At 39.6% G+C, this 9,857-nt stretch overlaps 1 protein-coding gene and 1 long non-coding RNA gene across 2 annotated transcripts in view; one reads left to right on the top strand and one right to left on the bottom strand.

The window, feature by feature from the left end:
• Nucleotides 1–931: 931 nt before the first annotated feature.
• LOC107726048 (probable G protein-coupled receptor 85) lies at nucleotides 932–4,129 on the bottom strand. Its single transcript, XM_016535522.1, has 2 exons — nucleotides 3,996–4,129; nucleotides 932–2,864 (listed from the first exon to the last, which is right to left on the bottom strand). Exon 2 carries the CDS (start codon nucleotides 2,703–2,705, stop codon nucleotides 1,572–1,574), a length of 1,134 nt encoding a protein of 377 aa, XP_016391008.1. The 5' UTR covers nucleotides 2,706–2,864; nucleotides 3,996–4,129; the 3' UTR covers nucleotides 932–1,571.
• Nucleotides 4,130–5,256: 1,127 nt separating this feature from the next.
• The window catches only part of LOC107726049 (uncharacterized), an 8,000-nt gene continuing 3,399 nt past the window's right edge, over nucleotides 5,257–9,857 (top strand). The window contains exon 1 of the long non-coding RNA XR_001638212.1: nucleotides 5,257–6,102. This is a non-coding gene — a long non-coding RNA (uncharacterized LOC107726049). The remainder of the gene's footprint in view (nucleotides 6,103–9,857) is intronic.

The following is a 9,857-nucleotide window of genomic DNA, read 5'->3' as shown; positions in this document are numbered from 1 at the left end:
TTTTATTTTCAAAAATGTAAGCAACAGATTACACAGTTAACAGCCAGCAATTGCAGTCCTAACTTAACAGTACTCACATTCGGGACTTCAAAATGAAAGACTCACAAACTTACACACTATCTACCTATAATATACAAAAAGAATACAGAATAAATATTAAAATGGCCACAAGAGAAAAAAGTAAGTTAATCAAAACAATTAGAGAGCAAATGTTGGGAAAGTAGAAACAAGACTCTGTGCCTTAAATACAATGTTTTTTGTTTTTCCTATTACATTTTTTACAAATTGTGCAAGATTTCAGACTAAGGCTCTGGTCTTGACATGACAGCTGTTCGCCAAGCACACACGCACGCACGCACACTCACGCACAGACGTCCACGCACACATGCTCCCTGTGCTCTGCACACTCGGTGGGGTGTAGCAAACGTTACAGGGTAAGAAATGGGCTGTCGGTGCACGGGCTGTGTCTGTGATAGTGGTGGTGGATACCGTGTTTCAAATGAACATGTACTTCACCGTGATGTGGAAAGCCTCCCGATATGCCTCAAGGAGACATTTTAGAGGAGTGTATTTCAAAAACAACCCTCACCTTGCAAATGAAAACATGAAGAAAACACCAGAACCATTAAGGCAAGAACAGTTGGAGTGGTATCTGTAACAAAATTAGCGTGTTCGGGTACATGGATATGCCACACTGAACTTAGCTTAACTGGTTCTCCACTGTCAGTTTAAGTACAAGGTTCTCAAGAGCAACGTTTAAAATTCAAACAGTAGTTTTTAGACTTAGAAAAATGAGATAAGAAAATAACATTGCCAGACAACAGAGACATACCATATGGATCATAAAACTACAGGAAATAATTGAAGTTGCAATTCCGGAAACCACACAACAGTACCCGCCCCCTTAAGACCCGCCCACCAGCCCGCCCCAGCCCCACCCTAAAAGGAAAAAAGATATCACTTACATTTAAACCAATTTATCCTCTCGTGAAGGTGTATTCCAACAGAGTTAGTCACCCCACATGTTTTGTTTACTTACAGTGAAAGAGAAGTCTGTTGCAGATTAAAGCATTCGTATTTCAGTTTGGGAAAAACAAGACATCCTTGCAATGCGACGGCGCGAAAAAAGCATCTTCAGGTCTTCTCATTAGTGCAACTTTTTAGACACAAATTCCAGTGATTCCTTAAGGTAACAGTTTGATTTCTTTACACCCTTTCCAGAGTCTTCCAGATATCCAAAGCAAAGGTCAGTCCCTTCTCGACGTATCCGTTTATTCTTTTCTTTCCATTTTTTCCATGTTTTTTTTTTTCACTTTTTTTTTCTTCTTTTTTTTTGCGTGTTGGGTTTCAAATGGCCTTTCGCATCGGTTGTTTACTAGAACATAAACGCGGGACGTGTCCTCTGTCCGTTCGTCATCGTATTCCATTCAGACGGTTCAACTACAGGCCTCAAAAAGGGAGCGAGAGGAATGGGAGAAGGAGGAGAGAGCTGTACAATTGAACACATCCCTGATCGACCAGGGCATCCAAACAAAAACCACATTGGATAAACAAGAAACGCCACCGAACCTTCATATAACACAGTAGGGTTCTCTCGGTAACCTGGATTTTCTGCAGTAGAGGAGCGTGGTGCTGAAGCATCTCCGGAGCTCCCGGTTGGAGAAGATGCAGATGAAGGGGTTGACTCCAGCCTGGGCGAAGCTCATCCACACAGCCGCCGTCAGGTAGCCTCCCGGCATCACTGGGCCTCGGGCGAACACCCTCCAGTAGCAGGCTACCAGGTAGGGTCCCCACAGGCTCAGGAAAAAGAAGGTAATGATGTAGAACATCCTGCTTATCCTCTTTTCAGTCTTAAACTCATCCAGCACCAGCAGACGCCTGCGGCCCGCCGCATTGCTGTTCTGCCGGATTCCCAGCAGGGTCGGAGGTGTAGGGCCCCGGCCGAAGCCCGCCAGCCAGTTCGCCGCGGCCTGGCCGCTCGCCCCCGGGCCGTGGAAGGTCCAGTTCTGGCTGACGGCGGGCACAAACTGCACCGGCTTCATCTTTCGGCGGTCGTGGACGAAAAAGATGAGCTTGAGGTAGACAAGCTGGGTGGCCAGGAGGATGAGTGCAAGGAGCAGCATGAAGCCCAACGAGTCATTGGCGCGGAAGGAGCGGTGCTGGAAGGTGCACTGGTCCTCCTCGCGGATGAAGGAGTACGTGCCCACGTCCAGCACCGGAGGGAACGCCATGGCTACCGACAGCGTCCACACCATGCATATGACGGCCAGGCATGTCCAGAAGGTCAGCCGCTTGGTGTAAAAGCGGTGATGGGCGATGGCCAGGTACCGCGTCACGCTAACGCAGAACAGCATGAAGGCAGTGTGGAAACAGGAGAGCACGCCCAAGAAGGCGATCACTTTGCAGGTCAGCGTGCCGTACGTCCAGGCTGAGCCATTCTTGACGGAGGTGAAGACGAAGGGGAAGCAGATGGCTGAGCGGAGGATGTCCGAAGCGCAGAGGTCCAGCAGGAAGTAGTAGGGCGCTCGATGAAGGCTCTTGTCTTTGACCAGCAGGATGGAGATCAGGAGGTTTCCGACCACGCCGACGCCGATAATGAAACCCAGGGAGGTCAGTTTAAGGAAAGTGGCGAGCGGAGAGACATTCTGCAAGATGTTGTGGTCCCCTGCATGGCTGTAGTTCGCCATAGATGGAGAAGGGATCATAGAGAACGCTTAAAGCTTTAGCCAAGTATCATGATCTGGATGGAGCGTGGAGCAATAGATCCATCTGGTGTGCTTTGAAGCAGGTTCCAGCCTTGTTCGTCGCTGCCTCTCTTCTAAGGCATCCTTTGTTCCTTTGTCTCATCACACCTAAAAGGATCCCTGAAAAACACGATCCACCCATTAGGATTCGCTCACACAAAACAAACTGGGGGGCTTTGCGTTGCATCGCTCATTTCTTTTGTCATTCAGATTGCTTTTCTAATTGCATACGAAATTGCGGCTGCAACGGTATGCCGTCTGAGCCGAGCTCATACAGTTGCTTAATTCAGCATAAGGATTCGGCGTTGGACACTGACATAAATCCTGGTTAAAATAACAGACCCCCACCCCCAACATCTCTCATTTTTCCAAAGCAAATTAAATAAATAATGTCAAAGACAGAGAGTGCAGTTGACAAGATGCTCATCACCACGGCTAGACATCCGTCTAGAGGCGTATTCATCGGTGCTATGATGGAAAAAGACTTGAAATCTAATGATTGTTATCCTCTACACCCGAAAGGAACATTAGTCGAAATGCAGCAAGAAAAGCTGTTGATCACACCCAAAGATCCTGCAGAATCTGACCGTGTTCATTCCCACTGTTTATCATGATACTGTGTAAAATCAGTCATGAATCCTCATATGATTGACTGTATAAAGGAATATGAAGAAATGCATCATGTTATATTTTAGATATATAGGTTATTTGTGTCTTTCATACAGACGTTCAGTGCAACAACACAATTGAATGCAAGTCATTTGGGGAAAAAACACAAGCTTTAGAATTACATTTCTGTTTTTTTCCCCTCTAACCTAGATTTATTGTTTATTAGTATTGGTATGATGACGAATTCGAGTAAAACAAAAATAAACAAACAATGGATTGCGTCTATAAATCGACTCTATTTAATAGCATGCCGTCTCTTTCATATTAAACGCACGAAGAGCCTTTCTCTATATAATAAAACAATAAACCTTTGTGTCTCCAGTTGCATTCTTACAAAAACATCCACCATTGAAAACGTTTCAGTGTGTTGCATCAAAATAAGCAACAGATACAGGATCTTTTGGGTGTTTGCGTGTGATTTCAGTACACACACGATCTATTTTTCCCTTTGCTTTTTAAATCGGAGTGATTTCTGGATGGCTGAGCGTCCATTATACACAGCACAGCAATTCCTTCAAATACATGCATGCAAATATCGAGATCAATAGAGACAGCGCTATAAAATATAAATTAAAAACATACCTGTTGATATTCCCCCTTTGTTTCCCTGGCGGTTATTTACATGGCAGCAGTCACTTTGCCGTAAAAAAGCTTTAGTTTTGTTGCCTGCTCTTTTCCCCCCACTGTGATTATACAGTAAACGGAGCGGACGGCGCATGCGCACTGGCGCTATTTGTGATGCCAGCAGCAGCAGCATCTGCACTGATGGGTGCAGCAGCATCATGGATCCCTTTTGCCCTTTGAGTGTACTAGTGTAATATGTGCCGTCACATGTGTTATAATAAATGTTTACTATGTATACTCTATCTATCTATCTATCTATCTATCTATTACATACACATAAATAGAAGACAGAAAATAATAGTGGGCTTTATGTATTTATTGTAAAGCCAATCTTGTTTTCTTATTTATGCATTGTATTTATTCTGTATTTGACAAAGAAGACTTTGAACTTGAACTTATCTAATTGGGGTATCATTACATTCATTGTGTATTTTAATGTGCTTAGAAGGAGCGAGTAGCCTATATTACATATGGTTCAGCAGCACAGGATAAACTTACTCAACATAAATAATTAACACAGCCTGTTGTGTGTGATGCACATCATTGCCCTGAATAAAGACCAAGACGGGTGTCTCATTCTATTGCATAATTGGCACTGGACATAAGAGTGAACCCAAATGTATTTTTTTTAACACTTTAGCATGTATAATTAAATATATATGTATGCTAAAGCATTAGATAAAATGTAAGATGGTTGCAACAACCTTTTACCAGCTAGTCCTGAGTTTAGTGCTGAAGTTCCTGTAGTTCAAACAGTAGAATGTAATATCAACACCAATGTCCTGGATTCAGTTACCAAAGATTGAAAAAAAAATGCATATCTTGTGTGCAATATAAGTTGCTTTGATGTGTGTTAAAATGCATTAATGTAAAAAGTTATCCTCAAGTGCATACAGGTGTCCTAGCAAAATAACTACATTAACTATGGATATGATCCACAAATCTTTGACAATCATGTGTTCAGATGCCTTTTTCTTAATTTCAAAGTCTACTGTTTTATACTTTATGATTTAAAAGCTAACAAATGTATTTTTGTGAAATATTTTGCCTGAAAAGTGACTGTGCCATCATTCTTGAGAATAAATGTCACTTATTTTGAATTTTACTATCTAATGGAATTACATAGAAGGAATGACTTGAATGTCTAAATACTGTACATATTGTATATCATAATTAATTTCAGAGAGAAAAAAAGACAACAAACAACTTGTTTCCACACCTAATTAGAATGAGTTTTTCTTATTTGTGTTAAAGTGAAAATAACTGTAATGCATATGACTTCAAACATGGTCCATCAGTTTGCAACAGATGTAGTCTCATACTTGAAAACAATTGGCACATAATGTTCACAAAATGTATTAACATAAGCACACAAAGCTTCTGTAAAGCACATTTGACACTGAATGCTTTATATAGACGGAGAAAGCAGTAGCCATTTAACAATTTAGTGCTTTCATCACAGTGTTGAAACTGGAAGCGGATTGTCTTGCAGTGATTGTAACATGGCAGGAGACCAACATCAAGTCCACCATATGTCCAAGTCCATAGGAATGTCTGCATGTGATCTTGTTGTCATGCAGTAATAACCCAATGAGCTTTTTAATGCTGATACTGTTGTAGAAGTTTCCCACATGATGCACAGAGACAGGAAGGAGGTGTCCAGTGTCCCACATAATAAGGATAATGCGTCAAAGAATACAATCAATAGCTCATATTACCCATATAGGTCCTTCCTTTGCGCGCATTTCCAATTATTTTCGGTATAAATGCATGACAGTCTTTATGCACTCAGTCACATTTCCGGATGAGGCCTTGGTCAGCAGGCTGTCATCAAAACTGGCCGTTTCGTTTGCGCGCGTACCAGCCGAGACACGCGCAGATCCCCACGAGCGTCACTGTCGCGCCCAGCAGCAAAGCCGCCGCGTCTCCTCCGTCAAACGCCTCGGCGGTCTGGACGAGCGTCAGGAGGAAAAGGCAGAGCATCATGAGTGAGTTTTGGTCTTTGGGAGCCATGTTGCTGGTCGCCTGTGAGGAGGGAAGCGCAAGAGCAATGACGACGCGTCAGGTGATCTCGCTGCATTTCCTGATTTTACGAAACCTACTATGAGAAATGTTTGGTTATTAATATTCAAAAGCTTGGACGAGCCATTGGAAAGTAAAGACGCAACGTCATCATCACAATAATAATATTTTTTCTCTATTGGATGAAAACGTCCGAATGGCGCAATTAATATTAATTAGCTAGGCCTTATACGTTTGCCATAGTAGGAATCGTAATCTCACCCAAATGTGCATAGGCTACATACAGTACATACATACATATTTATTTTTAGGGTAGATTCCTGAAATCCATCTTAAGCTGATTGGAACATATAGCTGGTTGCTAGCTGTTTGCAACAAACTAGTTACCTGTTTATAATACCAGTAGGTCGAGGTGATTTTGCCAAGTAAGACATGTTCCTGGATCAACATCTTTTGTTGATCCTGGATCAACATTACTGTCCAAAAATATAGACTTAACCCAATCCCTAACTCTAAACCTAACCCTACCCATAATTTATTCCTAAAAACAGTGTGAAATGATAGCTGATTAACAAGGGTGTAGAAGCACCTAAGCCTAAAACAGATATTTCCTGAAAAGTTATCCCTCAATTCTGATTGGTTAATTGGAATGTTGTTCCAGGATCAACAAGGATGTTGATCTAGGAACATGTTGTACTTGGTGAAATCACGGTCACCAATACCAGTAATACCAGTTTATGGTGGTTAAAATAGTTACTGGAAAATGATAGCTGGTCAACCAACGGGTGACTAGCAAAACCAGCTCCAAAACACAACTGTGGCACTTCATTACTTTAAGTAGCCTGTTGCCTTAATGATAAAACAAGTTTCAAATATTCAAATAAGTTCATTAAGTAAGTATTAAGTATATGGACTTAAATATATAGTTTTTTGATTTATGAGGAAAAATTATGTCTGTGGTTAACATAACTGAAGAGACTTTTATTCAAATTACCCATGGCTTTACTACAAAAAAACTAACAAACATTGTAACCATGGTAACCACAAATTAACCATGGTCTTGCTACACTAACCATAGTTTAACCATGGTATTTGTAGTAAAACTGTGGAAATCAGTGCACCAAAAAAAACATGGTTACTACACTTTTAACTATAATAAAACCAGGGTTAAATTTCATAAGGGATAACATATATTACATACTAACTAGTAGCTAAACAAAGACTACACCTACTGCAAATGGCTACAAATTCAAGTTTGACTGAGTGTAATTTATTTTGTAGGACACAATCTGAACGTCTCTTCAATGTTAACCACCAACCTTATTTTGCTCATAAACAGAAAATTCATTACACCAAATACACAAAATAATGTTCTTTTTAGCAGCATCATATGACCCCTTTAAAAATCTGTAACAAGTTCTCAAGGGAATCAATAGCAAATTTGTCCTCGGAGTTTGCCTATAGATTGGCATTGTGACTGAAAAGCTCTATAGGTTTAAATAAAAGAAAGGGCATTAATCTACGTACTAACTTAATTAGCTAACATAACCAAGACTGCAAAGATTTTTTTCTTGGCTCGTGTAATAAGGTAATTAGCTTTTGACTGTATTTGAATTTAATACTGAGCTCTTTTGGAAATGGACATTGGATGTGAATGACTCCTATGAGGAGGGTCTTGAAAAAAAATAATTGTCATATGAAATTCAGATAATAGTATCAAATTATCCACAGATGCTTAATGTGACACCATTAATGCAGACCTAGAATCAAAGATAAACTGTCCGTGGGTGCGTTTTATGCTACCTATTAATCTTTTCATGGTAGTTAATACAACACATGTGATGCAACCCAATTAAACCCAACAACTTACTTAGGCTATATGTGCATATTTGTGTTTTGAAAACCAAATCATATTTTTTTCTTGAAAGACAAAGGGGCCTGTCATGAACTTTTCCAGCAAGAAAATACTGAAAACGTAATAGTGGCCTAACAAAAGTAAATTAAGAAATCAAATTTCCGAACTTTGTTAAACTAACCAAAGCAAATCAGATTCAAATAACGCCAGACATCGTTTCATAACAGTGGAGCTAGAAATTATTAAAGTTTCCTGGTAGAGCATAAAAACATTTCCATTAAAGATTTCACACTGTGCTGATTATAATAAAATGAAACGGAGTTTGTTTGCGCAGAGAATGTTTTTTTAGTGGTTCTATGAATTCCTAAAAGGTTTCTGCTAGTTTGAGGGGTTGGCTTGACAAGTACAAGTTTTGGGCTAATTTTGAAAACCCCTGCTATTAAGGAGTTCATAATATGTCAGTAGATGTAAATTAACAACATTATTACAGAAAGCTTGTCTTAAGTTTTGATATTAAATTCATTTGGTGTTTTGTTGTTTCAAAAAACCCTTGTTGATAATGTGTGTCTGGTTGTTGATGGTTTTCAGAAACCTCTTAAGAACATTATTCTTTATCACACTGACAGCAGGTGAGAGACTGAAAAGTAGCTAAGATAAAAATTAAGATAAATTATCAAGCCATCAAATGTCCTCAGTAATAATTCAGTTTGATTGGTAGGTCTCCCTTGACAATTTATAGTCATATATAAAGGGCGTCACTCCATGTCAAATTACAGTCTACCTCTATTTACTTAATGCCATGAATGATAGCTTATGTTTTTTATTCCACTACTCACTATATGTCACTTTTTAGGGATTTTGCCAGCTCTGGCTCCAGCTCTGTCCAGTTGGACATGAAAGAAACAAATCTGTTTTTTCCACTACTGATGTTTCTTTTTACCCCATGCCACAGATTAATTGGCGTATGTCATGGAGGGGGTTTAGAGATTTTGCATCTCACTGTCTGCGTGCCACGCAGATCTATGTCATTTAATTAGCGCACACCTGCCAAACTAAAAAGTATTGACCTTGTATGCCTGCCATGGTGCTTGTACGACCTTGTCTTCCTCCTGCCGACCCGTTTCCTGTCCCTCCCACATGCTGGCTCAGAGATTATCACCTGGTTTGAAATGCGAGTTCTCTGCTAAAGTGTTCATTTGGATGCAGGACACATAGGGCAGGAGATAAATGGCACTGTCCTGACTCGCTAGAGAAACACTCTAATTTTTCGATATTTTGCGATTTGAGCGCTGATCGATGACCAGGGCTCCTACGGGCCGCTCAGAGCCGGGTGGGATGGTAGGGTTATGGAGAACTCGATGATGAAGACACTTGGGTGGTATATAAGAAGCTGGAGACCAGCACACCAACACCCAAAACACAAGTTTTATATGCTGGCGACTAGCAGTACTGGTCTTTTTTTTAGCTGACTCAGTAGGAGTTGGCAGTTTGACCAATGGCAGTATGATCTTGTATCATTATATGAGATAATTTTATGCCATTATACCTTATAGTATATTTATATTAATATTTGAAACTAATATTTATATTAATATTTGAGATAGATAGATAGATAGATAGATAGATAATATGAAAATTATTTTCATATTATGAAAATATAAATGAAATTACTCTTGAGCATAAGAGTATAGTGCTGCTATTGGTCATGTTATATAATATCACGGTATGAGAATATTTTATGCAATTTATACTTTAAATAAAAATTAAAGAAAAAATAAAATATGAATAGTCATCAATAGTAATATAATATATAAATATATTATGAAAAATATATATAGTGTATTTATATTTATAGTTGAAACAATTTTTCTAACATTTTTTGTCATGTATATTTGCATTGGAATATATATATATATATAGAGAGAGAGAGAGAGAGAGAGAGA

Source organism: Sinocyclocheilus rhinocerous, unplaced genomic scaffold, assembly GCF_001515625.1.
Source record: "Sinocyclocheilus rhinocerous isolate Xijiao unplaced genomic scaffold, SAMN03320098_v1.1 scaffold395, whole genome shotgun sequence".
In the NCBI taxonomy this organism is placed as follows: Eukaryota; Metazoa; Chordata; class Actinopteri; order Cypriniformes; family Cyprinidae; genus Sinocyclocheilus; species Sinocyclocheilus rhinocerous.
The sequence above is the reverse complement of the archived record's forward strand: the minus strand, read 5'-3'. Positions and strand labels throughout refer to the sequence as shown.